Raw genomic sequence first — 19,383 nt, forward strand, 5'->3', positions numbered from 1 at the left:
AAGCAAAAATAAATTTTGATTTAGCAGAACTTCTTGTAAATTACATTACAATGTACTGTACTCCATTTTTAGAATTTTAAATTTTCTTATAAGTATAACAATTCAAATTTTATAACTACAAATCATAGGATTCTAACTATAGGAATGTTAGAATACTTATACGTCATAAATCAGATAAAATTGATTATGGTAATTGTATTTCGCGCCACAACCAATCGCTTGATTAGTTCTTATTTGAAACATTACTCTGCGCGGAAGAAATCTAGTGGGTATAACATATCTTTTTTTATTAAACTAAGGATTAATTAATTGTATTTGTGCCTTGAAATTGAATCCAAATATCAATCATGTTTTGTTTTGTGTTACGTATGCACACATAGTTCATTACGCGTGCGATACGGATAGCGTAGGAACCACAACTAACCTCTGATTTTCCTGAGTCTTCAATAAAAACTTATCTTTATTACATATATATTTAATTTTAATTGATTTTGTGTGTGCTCTATGTAAATTTGAAATGACTGTTCAACCGCATTCAAATCCAAAGCTACAAGATGATGTCGATCTCGTAGAAGAAATGTTAAAGAAAACTGGCTGCATGGAATTGCATTATCAAGTTCAAGTACTAATTTTCTGAATATATTTACAGATTAACATTTTGTAATGTAAAGAATATTGTAATTTTTAAATATATTTTTAGGAATGTATAGCTGAAACTCAAGATTGGAGAAAGTGTCAAGTTGTATTGAAAGAATTCAAAAAGTGCATGGAAATTTACCAAAAAGAGCGAAAAACATAGTATCCTTAACTTTATAACAATGTTAGCTCTTATAAAACGTTTAAAACGTCTGTTTAATTACACTGTAAAGTATCCAAATACTGTGCTTTGTAAGATGGTACTTGTTGTGAGGACAGACATTACCATGGGGAAAGGGAAAACTGCAGCTCAGTGTGCACATGCTGCTGTAGAATGTTATCGACAAGCTGTGGACAGTGGGAAATGCCAAATGTACGAATCTTGGTTATTACAAGGTCAACCAAAAATTGTTGTCAAAATACGTAATGAGGAAGAATTAATGACATTGGCACAAAAAGCTCGCAGTATTGGTCTTGTTACTGCTATAATAAAGGATGCTGGTAAAACGCAATTAGTGCCTGGTACAATTTCCACTCTTGGAATTGGACCAGGCCCAAAAGATTCTATAGATAGCCTTACTTCAAATTTAAGAATATTATAACATTTCATACTGGAAAGATTTAGCATGTTACATTTGTTCAATATGTACAAAGAATCATTTATTTAATAGCTTTAGAATAAATCTGTAAATAAATTGTACTTTTATATTCTTTTTCATTTCCTACTTTATTAATGACAAAAATTTTGTTTTAACTGTGCTTCGTACAGATAGCACAAATAATCATAGATTCACAGGTACAGTTTGACTAAGCTTAAGTGAAAATAGATTATTGTCTGTTAAAATAAGTACAAAAATAAATTTTCATAAAATAGGTAGTGAAAATAAATATTTCATATGGTAATGATATTAATTACTAAATTTAAAATTATCTATTTAATCAGTTCAGTTCTAAACTGAGTATGCATTATTCATAATTCTTATATAAATTGGATCAGCATGAAAGAGATTAGGAAATTATTATATTGAAAATATATATAATTTAATTTCGAAATTTGAATTCTTAATAGGATACTTATGAGACAATGATCTATTTAAACATAAGCGGCAATATATTGTATAATTGACAAAATGAATTAAAACTTCAAAATAAATTAGAAGACACTTTGTTCATCATATTATATATCCCAATTTTTCAAATTATTCGTACCTATACATCATTATTGCATATTACATATTCTATGAACAAGATGCATTCAGATTAAAGAGGAATATTCTATTAAAATTACTTATACCAATGATGGGTGAACTTCAGGCTTTCAGTTCTAATCTATACCCAAGTATATCTTTAAAATTTCCATCAAAATTTGTATAATTTCTACAAATATTAAACACTTTTCTGTTAACTATACAGAAGAAGGATTCTCATACAATTGTGATTCTATTAGAACCATTTGTTCCGAGCTTTGATCTTGTATAAACAAAGGAAATGTACTGGTTTTATTATATTTTTGCATTCAGATCAATCATATCATCTATTTCTACAGTACCAATACATTACAAACATCGCACCAATATTTCAATACACACATATGCAGTTTATAAAGGTTCTAAGAAATTATGTACTTTGTTATTCTAATACTTAATTTATTACAAAATTGAGCAAAAATGTCATAGGAAACTTCAGTGCAAGCACAAAACGATATTAAAAAATCTCATTTCTATGTAAAGATTCAGTATTTTATATTTTAAATATTGTAATTTATCGATGCACAATTATAAAATAAAACAATAAACGGTATTACACAAACAGAGAAATTTCAACGTGATAATGTTGGTCATTAAAAAACACATATGTATAAAAAGATATTTGAATTTCATTGTAATACTGAAAAAATTATAATGATATATCAATGCACACCTTCATTCACAAACATTGCACTTTTACATGAAATGAACATGACAGATGTCACACTGATTTTATTTTTAGTTTTCATACTTTTTCAAGCTTATGTCGCAATAATTTCCATACAGAGCAACTTCTGTGTAATTACAAAATTCTGATTTAGTAGTGTCATGAAAAACGTGTAATATAGTACAAGATTAAAAAGATTTTCAGATAAAGTTGTATAAGTAGACTATTCAATTTACTAAATGTACTCAACTATGCTGGAAAATAGTTGAATGTTAAATTAGAGTTATTAATGTTAGTTGCATATGATTCAAGAGTATGACATGAGTAAAGTTATTACACTACATTGCAATAACAAGGAAAATTGAAAGAAGCAGTAAAAGATTATGTGTATTCGATTATGGCTATTTAGAATATGTTATGCAATGTTAAATGTTTGTCAACTAAATATTATACTTGTTTGTACATTGGCGTAAAAGTTACAATATACATTCATTACACGTCATCATTGTATATTACATGAACATCGTACATTAACATTATCACTTTGTATCTACAAATATCTAGAATATTCTAGAAATTAACCGTACGTTCATTTGTCTGCTAAATTTAATTACTCAAAGGTACTCATATCATACTCACCCATCTTATTTTTATTTTTCGTCAATTATTGACTCCCTATCACATATGTAATTTGATTATTAATATATCTCTAATTACAGAGTGTGTAGAATATATCAGTCTCAAGTAGCATATAGCAGAGTATTATCAACTCTATGACTTTACCGTTTGGCAAACATAGCAAACATCAAACAATAAAAGTTTGATCAAAGATTTGTGTGTGCCTCTGCGCTTTGTGATCTGATATTAAGTAATTATTTTACTAAGTTCTGGAGGTTCTACATAATTATTTAACACGTGCGGCGCTTCATTGAATTCATCGAGTTCATCACCATTATCTGCTCCTTGTGCAAGTAAAAAATATTGTTCGCTCCGTGTCGGCCAAAGTAAATGGGCCATCACGCAATATGCAAAACAATCAGCAGAGTATGTAATACCTATGAATGCATCGTGAATGAGAAAATGACGACCTTTTTACTTTCAGCGTGTACTTACCTAACAACAATTTAAACCTCCACAATGCACTCACTTGAAGAGCTATAAGTGCTATAATAGGTAGATAAATAAACCAAACTAAAGAAGATGCACCAAAATGGAGTAAAAAGTTTAACTTCTGAGTATTGTGTTCATATGTCATAGTATTTCGAAGTTCGCACAGAAACCATATCATTATTGCACTTCTAAATAGAAGTATGAACCACCCTGGCCATGTCTGGTACTCATCGATGTCCTCAATTATATCAACTTCCGTCTGAAAATAATGTATTTATTTTACTCTATACTACATCTCTCTGTAAATGTATTTAAACAAAGTCATACCATATTCCATACATATAACAAGATATGAACCACTCCATAACAAAGCCATATAGCAAAAACTAATGGTTTCCATGTCAACTCCATTCTTGTTACTGCCCATCCCTTGGCAAGTAAAAGGAGCAACAACATAAATGATGTCTAAACAATAGAGTATTGATTAACAACAATTACATTGTTACAATTTTAAAAATATAAAAAGAAAAAAATTAATCAACTCGACACTTACCCGAGATAGGATATCAAAAATATCTCCTGCAACTTCTAACTGTTCGTACCCAACTCCATCAAGGGCAAACTTCAGCACATGTATCAAAATTAAACATACTGCTATAAACTCTAACAGAAGACTGGCAGTGAACAATCTTGTCACAGGATGCTTCTGCAGCCTTACTGCATACAATTGTAGTGGCACAAGTATTATGTAGCACATGAAGAATAGCAAATACAATTCTATAGTGTTTTGCCTATCATACGAAAATTGATAAGTTAAACTATTTAGGCCACTAGTATTTGGATTACCATTTACCAGCCAAATATTGTATTCTAATTCATCATGTTTATCATAATATTCCCACTGACAAGTAGTTGTATTTCTGTAACATGCCACCAAACTCATATACCAAAAACGTGGCTGCCAGAAATCTTGTATGACGTATGTAAACTGATGTCCCTTTACAATGTTCCATATAGAGTCTTCGTCTGGACATAATTTACCCTTCGGACAAGGTACTCTCCTTTGAAGGAAATATAAATTCATTCTTTAATAACACATCCATGAAGATATGATGAAATTTTAGAGATACACACCTTAAGAAATCTTCACCTTCCTCATTACAATGCACATCATAAGAACTTTGATTTAAGGTATTAAACATAAGAGTACAAGCGGTACTCTTATCGTGCAACGTTCGGTTACCATAATACTCTATAAAATGACCTCGGTCCAACACTGCCAATGTGATCGGCACAGAAAAATTGGTCTTCGACGTAACGTTACCAAAAATGTAACCGTACGAGTCCTTCTGTCGATGACGATCGGTCTTTTGGAAACCGAACTTGATGAGGAAACGAAAGAATTCTTTCGTGTTGAAAGTGCCCGATATGTGTGTGGTTTCGGCATAGTTGACCCGAGAAACTATACACCACGCGAGACAAACCAACAAAATCTGTACGAGTGTCGTCATGGTTAAGCGTGGTTTGCTGCACAGTATCTTCTCCGCAGTTGGATGTCAAGAATCATCGGTGCTTGTGGAGTTCCTGAACATTTTCTTCCGATCAAGCACAGCTGTTAACTGATCGTCGTTTTATCACTTCTTGGGGAACTTTGGAGCCGCGTGCGTCAACAGACAATGCATTTCGAAAGTGTCATCGCGAAGGACGGAAGGACCCACGGCTGAGGACACATCGCACGCGCACCCGGACACGCTCCAAAATAATACCACGCGTTCCATCCGCGAAACGTTAATGACCCATACCTCTGATTTCAACTCGGTTTTCCTATTGATTTTCCCCACCCAAAGTAACAGACCGGCTGCTGTGAAACGTTTTGTCACAGCTATTGCTGCACTCTTAGAAATTTTCGCGCGCTCGAAGACACGTCTGTCTACAATCAAATTCTACGGTCAGACACTTTAGATAACTACACACATTCGTCTACAAACCAGTGAACTCGTCATTCACCTGAACTTTTCATCGATTTATTTATCTCTGAGAAAGTACCGGATTCTATTATATATTTTGTAATCAAATAAATTCAATACGATTTCTGTTAAAATAAATCATCACTTCAAATGATTGTATGATAGTGCCTTATTATAAAATCATCTATAATCTCACTATTATTTTTGAACTGACTGTCGCAATCAAAACCGTTTGTTCACGTTTGTTTTATAAACGACCGTTAGTTAACAACCAATGAAATGCAGGCTACTGGTTAATGTATTCATTTCCTCGTATCAATTAGTTATTGTAATGAATGTCCAGAAAATTATTCGAAACCAGACTTAATGCAGATGCTGATACAATTTTAATGGACATAACCTCAATGTGACCTATTAAAATGCTTATTATTTTCGTATTAATTTATAAAAAGGTTGAATAACAGTATAAAATAACATGTAATTCGCCTCATTCCTTATCAAACTCTTTTATTTTTGGAGTAGTGCGCGAGTAGACACTGTGACGTTACAGGACTGTTGGGCTTAGGAATACTACACTTCCCGAATAAACAATTATTAAGAATTATGTTTAACAATTTAGATTCAATTATCAAAAAAATTTTTTTCAATTTTTATAGAGGTTTATACAATTTTTTAGATTACAACAATTAATGTTTAGCATCATTTCCAAATTAAAGGCCCCTTTCCAAAGGGGCTCGAAAGGTCTCATACGATATGAAAATAGCATTTTACTTTGTAGACGTATACATTTTTTAAATATTTCTCTGCTTAAGCACAGAGGTTTCCCTAATTTTTTAAAGTTACTAGTACGTTTTCTGATTCTTTGTTTGTTGTTCTACCTTATTTTTGTATCATTTTTGACACTTCGACTTACCCCTAATAAAATACACAAATTAGGAAGCAGACAGATAATATCACGCGATCATCAAGCTCAGTACGCACGGTGAAATTTTCTACAAAAAATAAAATGATAGATTTATATTGCCTACACTTTGAATGCACAAGTCAGAGGCTATAGATTAAACCTATTAATTGAAAATAGCGAGACAATTGGCCATTCTTATTTATCTATATCACAAGATTATTTTTTATTGATTTATCTATTTGTTAGATAATTTTTTGATCTTATTTTATCGCAACATCTGAAACAATGTAAAATAGAGTGTATTATGAAAAAAAATAATTCGAGAGTCATTCTTATATTCGTCTTAAATTATATTCGCATAAGCTATCATAATCGCGGAAACGTTTAGAGTACGCATTTTTTTATTCCTTTTTTTTTGAAAATGCATAAAACATGATTAAAGGACATAATAGCAGAAGTACAACAATATTGTCAATCTGTTGCGTGCAACAACAATGCTTAAATAATATGTTTACTATACCGGATGAGAGTATCGGACTCGTGTGTGAATTTGTCCCGATTACTTTCTATATCTTTTCACATGAAACAATTACATATTCTGTCTATTAACACTGTTATTTCTCACAATAATTGTTTACAAGTTATACAAACATAGTATCAGTATTTATATTAATGTCGTTATAAATATCAGTTTACATTTTCGCGAACTGATAGTAGTCATCCATCTTTATGAACATAGATGCGACATCACGTCATTTTATGATGTAGTCTCGTCAAATATCTAACAATATGAACAATTAAAGATTACATTCTTTGAAAAATGCATAAATTATCTATGAAAATCAAGATTACAGACGTTTTATACAAAATTATAAAAATAGAAGTTATACGACGTTGAATTCATGTCGCAATCGTATCGTCGACACATTCCCAAATGCTTTACAAATTTACTTCCTGATAGATGATTATAATACTTCTATGTCTACCAATATTTTCAACAGAATATATTTTAGCAATGGGCTATGCAAATTCGTATACTAAACACCGTATAAATAACATTAAATATCGCGATCCGATGATGCGAATGAGGTTATGACTTTCGTGGTGCATGTTCCTTGCGAACGCCTCTCGCCGATTCTGCTTCGAATTATTATTTAAGCATAATTTTGTAATATAATTTGTTCGCTATATCGTTGGATAGTATCCTGATCTGAAATATAAAATATTTTTTTTATTATACACGATCCCGTTGCAAAATATCGGAACAGTATTGGTGCTAGTTCTGTGGAGGGATACGAATTCCGGTACCACCTATTTTAAACTCGTAATATCGAAGTTACAAGACAATGTTTATCGAAAAATGACCTATGACAAGAAGCATCAGTTCCATTGGAATCAATCTTGATGGATATGCAAGGAAAAGTTACGGATAAATCGTCGATTTTTAGTATTTTTCCGCGACATGTCCCATTCGCGGTAAAATACAGTCGCCGGGAAATGATGGCGTTCCCGAGACCCTAGCGAAGTTATCGGCCGATAAACCGCCGCAAATAAAACTAGATACACGTGTCCATCCGTTCCGATTATTGTTTTAGCTCAATCTACGTTAACTAATAAGAAATTACGATCATAATCCGATGATCGTTTACCGCTTCAGCGTTTTTCGAGGATCTCGCCGCTCAACATATTCGCTGGGATTCTCTCCATGGTCCGTGCCCACACTACTGATCCGTGAGCTGCCGAAGGCTCTTTAAAAAAAGGAGCGAGATAGACACGCGAATTAGCAACAATTTGTTGTGTTAGACACGAAAGGTGAACAATAGTGACTCAAAAATGGAGGACAAAGCAAACGTTACAAACACCTCCATCGAATCCGAAAGCGGTCCCGCCAGCCCAGCGAAGAAGAGTACGCCGAAATCGAAATCTGCGAAAGCACCACAGAAGGCTGCCAACAAGGTCTCTTCTCATCCACCCACATCAGAAATGGTGAATGCCGCTATCAAGGAACTGAAAGATCGCAAAGGATCTTCGTTCCAGGCTATCAAGAAGTACATCTCTACAACTTACAGCGTGGACGGAGAAAAGATCACTCCATTTATCAAACGTTACTTGAAATCTGCTGTCACGTCTGGCATTGTCGTTCAAACCAAAGGGAAAGGTGCTTCTGGATCGTTTAAATTACCTATAGCAAAGGCTGCCGAATCTAAGGGCAAAGTTCAAAAAGCAGTGAAAGCGGCTGAACCGAAGAAGGTAAAGAAGTCTGTTGAGAAGAAGAAAACTGCAACATCAGTTCGCAAAGCAGTTGCTACTAAATCACCAGTGAAAAAGGCTGAGACAGCAAAGAAACCAGCCGCCAAGAAGTCTCCTGCTAAAACTGCGAAAGCCTCCCCAAAGACTGAAAAGAAGGCTTCCAGCGAAACCAAGGCTATTTCCAAGAGTAAGAAGACAGCAAAAGCACCAGCGGCCAAGACCAAAACTCCCAAACCCAAGAAGGTTGCGGCCTCAAAAGCTGTTAAGCCTGCGGCTAAGAAATAATTGGCCCTACAACAGATTTTTCATCACCTTATAAACAAATGGCCCTTTTCAGGGCCACAAAGCACCTTAAGACAAGGAACGACGACTGTTCAGACAATCTTGTAACAGTATTACCCGAAGATTTTATTGTAGGAATTATACTGTGATATACATACGTATACTGTATTATAAATAATACATAATGTAGATTGTTTTTTATACCAATTAGATGTAAGAGTTTGAATGGTGTGTACATAATGTGACGAATGCTGGTTCGAGGTTAAATAAATATAGATTTTGTAATAACGCTCTTGTCTTTTATTTATTATTATTGTTACTTGGAAAAATAGATTTAATTAATGTTAGTATATCATTTATAAGATACCTTTAGGCATCTTAATACTTCCTCTGTATACGTAGAACTAAAATAAATATACTTTTATACCGTCATTTTCTTGTTATTTGATCTTACACCTTTCTATTTCATTCATAATTGTAACTCATCTTAATACTTAAAATATTTTAAGAAATCAGCTTAGAATATGTGACTTAATTTCACATAGTTTAAATATTTCTCAACCAAAAGAAGTAAATTTGTATTAACTCATAATAAAAATGTATTTCTAAAGCATTTGTTTGTAACGATGATTGTGACTTTCGATATAAATTGGATGTATTTCATATTTCATTTGCGACGTTGGTTATCTTGTGACTAGGGTTTACCTGTTAACCCTTAGCGCTCCGTTGGCTCCGCTACGGAGCCATCCGTCATTTGTTTCGTAACTCCGTAGGCTCCGCTGCGGAGCCCAATCTTTTTAGCATGATTAGGCTTAAGATGTTACTGAATCGTCGGCGTTGGCAATTGTTATCTGCAGTTAAAACGTGCCCCAACTATTCTTTTGGGAAATGGCGATGTCAATAATTAATTCATACAGCTTGTATAAAACTGTACAGCACAATAAAAATGAGAAAGCACTGACGCATTTAAAGTACAGGAAAATTTTAGTCGATCAACTCGTAGGAAATTTTTGTCAGGAGAGAACAAGAGTTTCTACATCAATTTCTGAAATCAGACTAAACGGAAAACTGCACATAATGGGGAAAGGTCCAAAGATGGACTGTGTTGTGTGCTTTACAAGGAAACAAGGGGATGACAGACGTCAAACAAGTGAATACTGTGACTCTTGCTCAAGTAAACCCAGAATGCACATGGGAGATTGTTTAGAAAGATATCACAGCATAGTGAATTACAAAATTAATAATTTACATTTCATTTGCAAGAAGAAGGTGCATATGTATAAAATAAATAAAATCAAAAACATTCACAAGCACGTGTAATTCTTCTCACTTAAAATAAGACTCCTTCTTCACAACTCGTTCCGCTACGAAAATGTGCCGGAGTTGCTGGTAGACAGTGGTACAAAAACGTGCGGAGCGCTAAGGGTTAGTTCTAGATGGCTAGCAAAATTTCAGGAAATGAACTTACACTAAAGTGTCCTCGAGGAAACTTTATAACAGTTTTTTTATTTATGAAAGTCATTTGATTTTTATTTGCAAATCTTAAGATTATGGAATGCCAACATAATATCTGAGTATATCGTGTTATATATGTGATATTGGAGCATTAGATGTTACAAGGTTAAGAACATTTACTTCAGTTATACAAATAAATGATATTCATAATTTAAACATTTAAGAATATCTAATGGTAGCAGCACTTTTAAAGCAAATGTGACGGTAGCTTAAATTATGGTTTAATTATTTAAGTATTTTTTGAAGTAGCATGAAGTGTTAAGATCGTATAGTATGATTGAAACATTTTCCACGTATGAAATATTTGTGGCCCTTAAAAGGGCCGGTTTGATAATAGTGAAACATGTTCACTTAGAACTGGTGTATTTAGTGACAGCCTTGGTGCCTTCACTGACAGCGTGTTTCGCAAGTTCACCAGGCAGGAGCAAACGGACAGCAGTCTGAATTTCCCGAGATGTGATGGTGGATCTTTTGTTGTAGTGGGCCAAACGGGATGCTTCAGCCGCAATGCGTTCAAAGACATCATTAACAAAACTGTTCATGATACTCATTGCTTTACTGGAAATACCGGTATCGGGATGCACTTGTTTCAAAACTTTGTAGATATAGATTGCGTAGCTCTCCTTCCTCCTACGTTTCTTCTTCTTATCGGCTTTGCTAATATTCTTCTGGGCCTTGCCGGCCTTCTTCACTGCTTTTCCACTAGTTTTAGGTGGCATTGTCGAATCGATGTTTACTTAACACAACCCGTTCCTATACGAGAATGTTGCGTCGAATGCGATGCGACAGTTTGAGTCTCGCTTTATGTAGAAACGGAACACCTATCGCCGCGCCAATGAGAGCGCGGCACTTCCCCCCCTTGCGTCTGCGCTCTCCGATTGGTGCAGGTCGGACAGCTACTGGTGGTATATAAGGAGGTTCTGGGGAATGCGAAATTAGAATCGAGAGTCTCTTTGATATCGAACGTAAAGTAAACACTCGACATGTCTGGACGCGGAAAAGGTGGTAAAGTTAAGGGAAAGGCGAAGTCCCGCTCTAACCGCGCTGGACTTCAATTTCCCGTTGGTCGTATCCATCGACTTCTGAGGAAAGGAAATTATGCTGAACGCGTCGGCGCTGGTGCTCCGGTTTACTTGGCAGCAGTAATGGAGTATTTGGCCGCTGAAGTTTTGGAGTTGGCCGGTAATGCAGCTCGTGACAATAAGAAGACTAGAATTATCCCACGTCATTTACAGTTGGCTATTCGTAATGACGAAGAATTGAATAAATTACTTTCTGGTGTAACGATAGCACAAGGTGGCGTATTGCCAAACATTCAAGCAGTACTTTTGCCGAAAAAGACAGAGAAGAAAGCTTAATCTCAATCCTGAATTTCAAACGGCCCTTTTCAGGGCCACCAATTATATAACATAGGAATCATTTCCAATTTACTCAACATAGAAGATCATATTTATTTACCAATTATAGTAACTTCTCAGATCATTGAATTCAATTATTGTTGCAATCCACGTCTGATTTTACTTTTTAAAATGGTTTTACTTTTTATAACTGCCCTATTATATGTTTTATTAACCCTCTTAGTACCGAACAACGATATATCGTGTTGGCTATTGTTGGAAAAATAGTTTTCTTAATATTTTTATTAAACAGTAATTTAATTTCTATTTTCTTCTCCCTTTTTAAATTTGTTTTATTTATCAGGCTTTTCAAAATTCTTCCAATTTCTTTCCGAAACTTTATCAAACGAGTTTTTAACATGTCGCTCAGATATAGGCCCTTTTGGCCGGTACTAAGAGGGTTAAAGTATACTATACTATCTATGATTTTATGATAAATTATGTAGATGGTACAGACAAAAAGTCGAGAAAACCCATTATAAATGTCACGAACATTTGAGGTTATTATACTTTCAACTTATTAAATTTCTTACAGTTAGTACATGTTTTTTACATACGGATAACTTTAATGACAAGGTTATATTTATTATGATTAACATACTCTTTAGTTTAGTTTTAAAATAACAGTATTAAATTCGCTTGGAAACGATATCTTTTGTATTAGGATTTACGTCATATAACAGATATTACATGTTGTTATGGAATTACAAATATTGCGGGATAATAAAATCGATGTATTGCGAACATACTGAAATTATTGATTCGTGCCTTCCATATTTTATTGATTCGTACGATACTTAATGGTTTCAGGACGAAAGCGAAATTACACTACATAGCTTTTCTGTTGGTAGAATTACGTTTGGCAACCTTGCGCTCCGTAAGAATTTACGATAGATGTCGAGACTTGTCCAGACGGCGTAACATGGCAACACCGCGCGGCCACCGTGTATCACATTTTCTCGTCGATACTTCGCATGAGATGCAAATAAAGTAGGGTCCTGAACTCAGAATATTTACTGGTACCCTTGTTGAGAACATATGGTCTATTTAATCAAAAATATTCAGTCATATAATTATTAAAGCTTTATAGTTCAGCATCATAAGTTCGATGTCTTCGAAAACGCAAGCTATAAACTAGACATTATTATGTCTAGCTTAAAAAGATAAGAACGTGATTATCAAAGTTAAAACTCGTGATTCTGAGATTCCCAAATTTTAACCGATAAACTTGAAAACACGCATTGACAACTGACATATATTCCGATGAATTCGTCATTTCTACATTTACCTGAATTAAATTGTCAATCTTTGCAAAATAAATTACAATGCAACTGTAGGAACAGTCAACTCTTAACGAAGTCTCTGAATTACTCTAAACTAACAATATTAGATGATCGAAATGATTCTTACGAGAATTTTTACAGAAAGGATTGAGGTCTTCAGTTATGTTGATGGTGTTTCTGTGTTAAATAATTGTGGCCCTGAAAAGGGCCGTTTTGCTTGACGATTGTCTGTAATCGTACGTCGATGCGATGTCTCCAAGAGAAATGCTGCTTAACCTCCAAAACCGTACAAAGTGCGTCCTTGTCTCTTCAGGGCATAGACAACGTCCATGGCTGTGACAGTCTTCCTTTTGGCGTGCTCGGTGTAAGTAACTGCGTCACGAATGACATTTTCCAGAAATACTTTCAGCACACCACGAGTTTCTTCGTAAATTAAACCGGAAATACGTTTGACACCACCACGACGAGCCAGACGACGAATAGCCGGCTTTGTGATACCCTGGATGTTATCACGAAGTACCTTCCTATGACGCTTCGCTCCTCCCTTTCCCAATCCCTTTCCTCCCTTACCACGGCCAGTCATCTTCAACGATTAGAAACTGTTTTCGAAACGACGTGAAATATTCGAAGACTGAGTTACTTCTGATGCACGGAATCAGTTTTCACTGCCTTTTATAAATGGTTGCCGCAGTTCGTCCCCCACCACTGAGCCACCAACCAATGGCCAGCTGTAACGTGTAAGAGCGAGGTTATAAATATCAGTGTCGACCAACACCTGGTCCAATAGAAAGGTAAACGTTGACGAAAGCTGATTGACGTTTTTTGTATCGAAATGACTCGCATTAATCAATGCAATGCAATAAAAGAAAAGAGCAAACAACCGTCAGGGACTAAGGCCCTTAAAGAAATACGGCGTTACCAAAAAAGCACGAAGTTATTAATTCCAAAACAATCTTTCGAACGCTTCGTACAAGAAATAGCGCATAATTTAAGGAACGACAAAAAATAAATTGTTCGCATAATTCTTCCGATTTAAACAATACGGTTTACTTTCATCTTGAAACGGCTCTTTTCAGAGCCACTAAATTTTGCGAGGTACTTCTCCTCTCAATTAACGTTCTATAACCTTATTAAACAGGCTAATTGCATGGTTATATTTATTATTAAATCATGAGGACTGCTAAAACTGCTCAATCCATATACGTGAACAGTATGGAGTTAAATATGTACGTATAGATGGCGTCGTCATCGAAACCAAGCGTTCAGTATCGCATTCCGGTAGCATTTTCGATCTGTTTTGAAAAGTTTGTTATTCTCGTAACTACTGTTGGTTTCTGAGTGGGACACTCCGTCTTTGTAGCTAACGATGCCGCTTTGAAGTGGCACGTTGTCTCTTAAGATAAGGAGAGGGCTTCCACTATCGCCCCAGACATTTTCAAATCGTTTAACCCTTTGCACTCGAGTGGTGATTTTGAGACACCACTATAATTATGCTATTACGTTGCAAAATAATTTTTGTAAAAATAAGGTTTAGATTTAAAAAATTATTAGGTAGTAAAACTGTTAGTAGGAGTCACAAGAATAAATTTTGTATGCACATAAATTTATTTTGTTAAATAGAATGGAAATACCACGAACCAGAAAAATTATTTCAAATTTACAGTTAAAATGGCTCCGAGTGCAATGGGTTAAAGCCTAAAGGGAAAAACACAGTATTGATCTACGAAATTCTTTACATCTGGCAGGCACTCTGACCAAGGTCAGCCGTGCATTTCTTCCTTTCATCTATCTGCCAGGTACAAACCCATTCGTCGTTGGCGATTACAGGTAGTTGAGCATACTTTAGGGTCTTTGTACCTGAGCTGGTCTGCCCGTCCTTTCCCCACCCGTCCGCATAGCTAGTCATGTCAACGAAGGATTCCCTCGCCTCGTCCAAACCGGCCAACCGTATTGGTTGAATTTTTTCTACGAACGGTGTCCGTTGAAGCCAATCCAACGAATTCAACATTTGCTCGTGTTGAAAAGCGTTTTAATTAAAACTTAAATGCACTTTGTTAATAATTCAAACTACACTCCAGAAGATTCGCGTATCTAATAGAATAAATGATATATTACAGAACTACAGAGATACAGAGAAAAATATAACAGCGTTAGTGATAATCCGAGGTGGCAACCTCACGGTCCGGTTTCTGTTTTAGAACTGAAAACTCCGTGGGCCTTCGTCGCCAACGGCCCACCCTCATAAAGGGCCATAAAACAGTTCGCTGGGTCTGTTTTCCATCGCTTGTCATCGTTGAAACTCCAACAGCTCGCAATCTCATCAGCGATCTGAAAAATTTTACTTGAAACCACAATCTGTAGTAATAAGTAATGTGTTATGCACGTACCGATTGAAAGGAACGTCTCGAGACATACGCAACAATCCGATGTCGTTTCTGGTGTGATAATATTTGGGATGAACGACGGCATGCAATGTTATCATGGAAACAGCAGGACCCTGATTATGGTTGTATACAACCGCAGACTTATCAGTGACGGCGAGCACAACGAAGAATTAACATGGAAAATTGTATATGAAATAACCGGCCGTTAGAATCCAGCGTTCAGAAATTATGGTGCCACCGCATTGGGAAGTCGCCTCGCCCCAGTAATAATCGATTCACCACCGCCATAAAAGGGAATTGACCATCCGTGGTGTAATGACCATCGACTATTTTATTCCAGTCCACTACGACAGCTGGATAAAACGCTCTAACATGTCACGGTTTGCCGAAACATATTCAAACATTCCGAAGCAAAATTTCTTACATGCTCGGAAGGAATAAAAAAAATTGGATGCCATATGAGGTAGTCTAGAATATTCCTTGACATATTTATTACTCAAATTCTCCTCACGATCACGGCTATTTTTCTCTAAAATGTCAAAAACTCTAGAACCAAGTAACAAACCGATGCAACCGTACAAAAATGTCAGTCTTTTCGAATTCATTTTGAACTGATGGGAATTCGCCTATTTTCTGTGCATTTTTGGTGCACTGCTTACTTGGAAAAGTCAACCGAGTCTACATATTCTTCTATATTTCAAAACTTCCTATTTTTTTCGTATTTCGGAGGTCCGTTTACGACAATTAATTGATTTGTGTCGGTTGAGCAACAAGGGCGAAGGAATATCATAGAAATATATTTATTAATTGATTAATTTATTAACATGAATACATTGCGAAAAAGTTTTTCGTTTTGCAAATGGTTCTTATTACATTTTTTTTTGGTAGTATAGTCCTGTGATTTGTTGGATCCAGTCCATGTAGCCAGTTACTCTTGAAAATACGCCAGGCCGATTACTAGGGCAATTCGCATCTCCGTAGCTGACAATTCCGATTTGAACAGGAACATAATTTTTGTACACGATTAGAGGACCACCACTGTCACCCTGTAAATGAAAAGAAAACTATAAAACATCTATCTTTGGTTCCTTTGATACAAGGGAGGAACAGACGCCAAAAAAAACATCTGTATGCGGCATGAACACTTGTGGGACGAAGGGAACGGATTGGGAGCTGACTTGGAAAGCGTTTGCCTGGTCCATAGAAATACAAAATAAATCTACAAAAATTAATCTCCCTACGGTTGCAAAATTTACGATCCGTTCGCGGATTTAAACTGATTCATAATGAAAACAACTGCTCCGAGGTCTAGTAATTAGTAAAATGTAGAATGATTTTCGGGGTGAAACAGGAAATGTTACCTGACAAGCATCCTGTCCGTACCCAGCTGCCGTGCACACGTGCTTATTCGACGTCACAGCCCAGCTCATGCTGCATTCGGAGTTCGAAATGATCGGTAATGTGGCGTATTTCAACGAACTGGTTCCCACGCCTGTAGATTTATCTTTTCCCCATCCGACGACGATACCGAATTTCCCAGCAAAATCATTGTACATGTCGTTGTATCCTGGCAACCTAATGGGCTGGATGCTCCCTGAAATGTAGCGATTCTGTTAATACTTGAACACGTTAGCCAGATAACCAAGCCAGATGAACGATAAATTGTATCTCTCTTACGTCCAAATGGAATATCCTGCGGCATATAGAGCAAACCGACATCGTTTATGGACGGCTGGTAGTCTGGGTGAAGTGCCCCTATTTCGGTCATCATAGAAATTCCTGGCCCTTGGTAGAAATTGTAGCCCATGCCGGATTTATCGTTGACGCCAAACAGCACAAAGAATTTTCGTGGTTCTTCGGCAACGCAATGACCCGCTGTCAATACCCACCTCTGAGTAACAATTGTACCACCACATTGCGAAATGTATCCTTTGCCCATTAATCGGTGTACCACAGCCATAAACGGAAATTGATTTTTCCTCGCGTATCTTCCTCCGACTATTCTATCCGTGTCCAAGTCAGCCGAATAATTTTCTGCGAATTAAAATTGCAGCAAAGATTAGAATAGATTACAATAAAGTCGAATTTTTATGATTTCTAAAGTTCCTCTTTGTTTTATGATTGTAAACGTACCTTCGGCTGACACGGGAAAGTGACCAATGCTGCTGACATTCAGATGATTCGAACGACTGTTGTTGGAAATTTGTAAACTGTTCAACAGCGGACTGCAAAACACATTGCTACTCACGCAGGCGGCAACGACAACGAGGAAGAGCGACATTACGGTTGCCAAAGTCATCTTGAACTGTGCAAATCCTATGCATCTTGGCTTCTTATATACATCTACCTACTTTGTACTCACCCTACCATAAGGGTGAAGAATTAACGGTACGTGTCAGGGTAGGAATGCACTCGGAAAATCCCAAGGGAATAGAGACAAAAGTCTTCCTGTTTAGTTCCTTGAAATTTCAAAGATTTTTCGAACTCATTTAAAAGGAGAAACTCCACTGGTTGTCATTCTTCTTGTTACAGTTTCTTGTGATTGATGGCTTTTAAGCCTACAATAAGGAGTCCCACGGAGTTACTACCTGACCTACTCGATACGTTCTGAAATTCTTCTTCCGAAACAAGGAATTTGTCACGCAAAGATTAATTTGCAAGCACTGAAAATTTTGTAGGGTAGATACCTGACAGTGTCGAAGATACGAATCTGGGTACATAATTGGGGTACTCGGAAATATATTTCCATCCTTGAAAACCGAATTTTCTAGCTACTTAACAAAGAGGTGTCCCTTCTTTGTCTTGGAAGCCCTAATGGCTTTCCTCTACTTGACGCAAATGCTTATACAGAAATCGATTTCTCTTTTCGTTCATCGCATTGATTTATCGCCACTTGGTGGCTCGTATCAGGCAGATTACTGCCATTCATGTGGTCACTAACTTTTTTAATATACATAATAAGAATGCAGAGATTCACGACCTATTCCCATACTTTACTCTTATATATTATAGCTGTGTCTGGTGCTAAATAGAATTTCTTGAAATTGACTTGTTTATTAACGTGTTTATTAATTTATTTTTTGAATAAACTGTAATTTATTGTAAACCATGAAAGTTCCAGAAGTATCTAAATTTCTGTGTTACGTACGGTTGCAGGTTTAACCAATTAGCTGTGTCATTTTATTTTGAAGATAAATTTTGTTATGTCCTTTATCGATCACAGTAAGTATAGTTTTGACGACAGTTGTTCTAGAATTACGTTAAACAGTGCGAAATTTATGACTATGTCACCAGAAGCAATTTTACATAAATCGTAGAAGTATATTTATTGTAAGATGTAAAATTGTCATTTTATTATGACGTGTATACACGTCGTACGAAGCTAACAGGTTAAACTTTTAATGATATCATTTCTGAAAATGAGCGATACGTAGTAGCCCGGGGGAACATTTATTGATAAATAAATTCGTAATATGAAAGTTTAAAACGTGAAGACATCACTTTTCACAATAAATTATCATGTAGAACCGTTTTTAACGTGACGATTGTGTTAAAAATAGAATATTCTGTTATTATATTATACCTCGTCGTTATATTCGTATTAAAGCGTTATTTCATCGGTGCCTTGAAAATTTTTCGAAATAAAAAGTCAGAAATTTGTTACTCGAAGAGCTTGCGAATCAATATTTTAGCAGCCAAACGTTCTATTATTTAATTACATTATGTAGATGTATTATTATT

General features: G+C 35.6%; 8 protein-coding genes across 9 annotated transcripts; 3 read left to right on the top strand and 5 right to left on the bottom strand.

The window, feature by feature from the left end:
* Positions 1-217: 217 nt before the first annotated feature.
* Positions 218-1,664, top strand: LOC144476169 (peptidyl-tRNA hydrolase 2, mitochondrial). 2 transcript variants are annotated; one of them, XM_078192816.1, is made up of 3 exons: positions 218-265; positions 548-622; positions 701-1,664. In XM_078192816.1, the coding sequence occupies exon 3, from the start codon at positions 819-821 to the stop codon at positions 1,236-1,238; it is 420 nt and encodes a 139-aa protein (XP_078048942.1). In that variant the 5' UTR covers positions 218-265; positions 548-622; positions 701-818; the 3' UTR covers positions 1,239-1,664. The 2 variants fall into 2 exon arrangements, with proteins under 2 accessions (XP_078048942.1, XP_078048941.1); XM_078192815.1 differs by having other exon boundaries at positions 226-269.
* A 96-nt stretch (positions 1,665-1,760) lies between these two features.
* Positions 1,761-5,689, bottom strand: LOC144476168 (integral membrane protein GPR180). Its single transcript, XM_078192814.1, has 5 exons — positions 4,795-5,689; positions 4,214-4,721; positions 3,988-4,125; positions 3,664-3,919; positions 1,761-3,605 (listed from the first exon to the last, which is right to left on the bottom strand). The coding sequence occupies exons 1-5, from the start codon at positions 5,169-5,171 to the stop codon at positions 3,415-3,417; spliced, it is 1,470 nt and encodes a 489-aa protein (XP_078048940.1). The 5' UTR covers positions 5,172-5,689; the 3' UTR covers positions 1,761-3,414.
* Positions 5,690-8,292: 2,603 nt separating this feature from the next.
* On the top strand, positions 8,293-9,495 carry LOC144475799 (uncharacterized). Its single transcript, XM_078192077.1, has one exon. It carries the CDS (start codon positions 8,365-8,367, stop codon positions 9,064-9,066), a length of 702 nt encoding a protein of 233 aa, XP_078048203.1. The 5' UTR covers positions 8,293-8,364; the 3' UTR covers positions 9,067-9,495.
* Positions 9,496-10,641: 1,146 nt separating this feature from the next.
* On the bottom strand, positions 10,642-11,329 carry LOC144475852 (histone H2B). The gene has a single exon (XM_078192175.1). It carries the CDS (start codon positions 11,295-11,297, stop codon positions 10,926-10,928), a length of 372 nt encoding a protein of 123 aa, XP_078048301.1. The 5' UTR covers positions 11,298-11,329; the 3' UTR covers positions 10,642-10,925.
* A 207-nt stretch (positions 11,330-11,536) lies between these two features.
* On the top strand, positions 11,537-12,050 carry LOC144475817 (histone H2A). Its single transcript, XM_078192113.1, has one exon. It carries the CDS (start codon positions 11,562-11,564, stop codon positions 11,934-11,936), a length of 375 nt encoding a protein of 124 aa, XP_078048239.1. The 5' UTR covers positions 11,537-11,561; the 3' UTR covers positions 11,937-12,050.
* A 1,289-nt stretch (positions 12,051-13,339) lies between these two features.
* Positions 13,340-13,881, bottom strand: LOC144475983 (histone H4). Its single transcript, XM_078192474.1, has one exon. It carries the CDS (start codon positions 13,839-13,841, stop codon positions 13,530-13,532), a length of 312 nt encoding a protein of 103 aa, XP_078048600.1. The 5' UTR covers positions 13,842-13,881; the 3' UTR covers positions 13,340-13,529.
* Positions 13,882-14,503: 622 nt separating this feature from the next.
* On the bottom strand, positions 14,504-15,727 carry LOC144475482 (tryptase-2-like). Its single transcript, XM_078191440.1, has 3 exons — positions 15,674-15,727; positions 14,995-15,269; positions 14,504-14,708 (listed from the first exon to the last, which is right to left on the bottom strand). The coding sequence occupies exons 1-3, from the start codon at positions 15,725-15,727 to the stop codon at positions 14,504-14,506; spliced, it is 534 nt and encodes a 177-aa protein (XP_078047566.1).
* A 784-nt stretch (positions 15,728-16,511) lies between these two features.
* Positions 16,512-17,941, bottom strand: LOC144475483 (chymotrypsin-2-like). Its single transcript, XM_078191441.1, has 4 exons — positions 17,776-17,941; positions 17,320-17,676; positions 17,004-17,236; positions 16,512-16,688 (listed from the first exon to the last, which is right to left on the bottom strand). Exons 1-4 carry the CDS (start codon positions 17,939-17,941, stop codon positions 16,512-16,514), a joined length of 933 nt encoding a protein of 310 aa, XP_078047567.1.
* Between the last annotated feature and the right edge of the window lie 1,442 nt (positions 17,942-19,383).

The sequence above is a fragment of the Augochlora pura genome, chromosome 10 (genome assembly GCF_028453695.1).
Source record: "Augochlora pura isolate Apur16 chromosome 10, APUR_v2.2.1, whole genome shotgun sequence".
Taxonomy (NCBI): domain Eukaryota; kingdom Metazoa; phylum Arthropoda; class Insecta; order Hymenoptera; family Halictidae; genus Augochlora; species Augochlora pura.

Coding starts and splice junctions, on each gene's coding strand:
- LOC144476169 (XM_078192816.1), top strand. CDS start 819: ATGTTAGCTCTTATAAAACGTTTAAAACGTCTGTTTAATTACACTGTA.
- LOC144476168 (XM_078192814.1), bottom strand. CDS start 5,171: ATGACGACACTCGTACAGATTTTGTTGGTTTGTCTCGCGTGGTGTATA. Junction 4,722..4,794: donor GAAGGTGAAGATTTCTTAAG/GTGTGTATCTCT, acceptor TTTCCTTCAAAG/GAGAGTACCTTGTCCGAAGG. Junction 4,126..4,213: donor TTTTTGATATCCTATCTCGG/GTAAGTGTCGAG, acceptor TCTATTGTTTAG/ACATCATTTATGTTGTTGCT.
- LOC144475799 (XM_078192077.1), top strand. CDS start 8,365: ATGGAGGACAAAGCAAACGTTACAAACACCTCCATCGAATCCGAAAGC.
- LOC144475852 (XM_078192175.1), bottom strand. CDS start 11,297: ATGCCACCTAAAACTAGTGGAAAAGCAGTGAAGAAGGCCGGCAAGGCC.
- LOC144475817 (XM_078192113.1), top strand. CDS start 11,562: ATGTCTGGACGCGGAAAAGGTGGTAAAGTTAAGGGAAAGGCGAAGTCC.
- LOC144475983 (XM_078192474.1), bottom strand. CDS start 13,841: ATGACTGGCCGTGGTAAGGGAGGAAAGGGATTGGGAAAGGGAGGAGCG.
- LOC144475482 (XM_078191440.1), bottom strand. CDS start 15,727: ATGCCGTCGTTCATCCCAAATATTATCACACCAGAAACGACATCGGAT. Junction 15,270..15,673: donor AAACGACATCGGATTGTTGC/GTATGTCTCGAG, acceptor TTTCAACACGAG/CAAATGTTGAATTCGTTGGA. Junction 14,709..14,994: donor GGTCAGAGTGCCTGCCAGAT/GTAAAGAATTTC, acceptor TCGAGTGCAAAG/GGTTAAACGATTTGAAAATG.
- LOC144475483 (XM_078191441.1), bottom strand. CDS start 17,941: ATGACTTTGGCAACCGTAATGTCGCTCTTCCTCGTTGTCGTTGCCGCC. Junction 17,677..17,775: donor CTTTCCCGTGTCAGCCGAAG/GTACGTTTACAA, acceptor TTTAATTCGCAG/AAAATTATTCGGCTGACTTG. Junction 16,689..17,003: donor ACGGACAGGATGCTTGTCAG/GTAACATTTCCT, acceptor TTTCATTTACAG/GGTGACAGTGGTGGTCCTCT.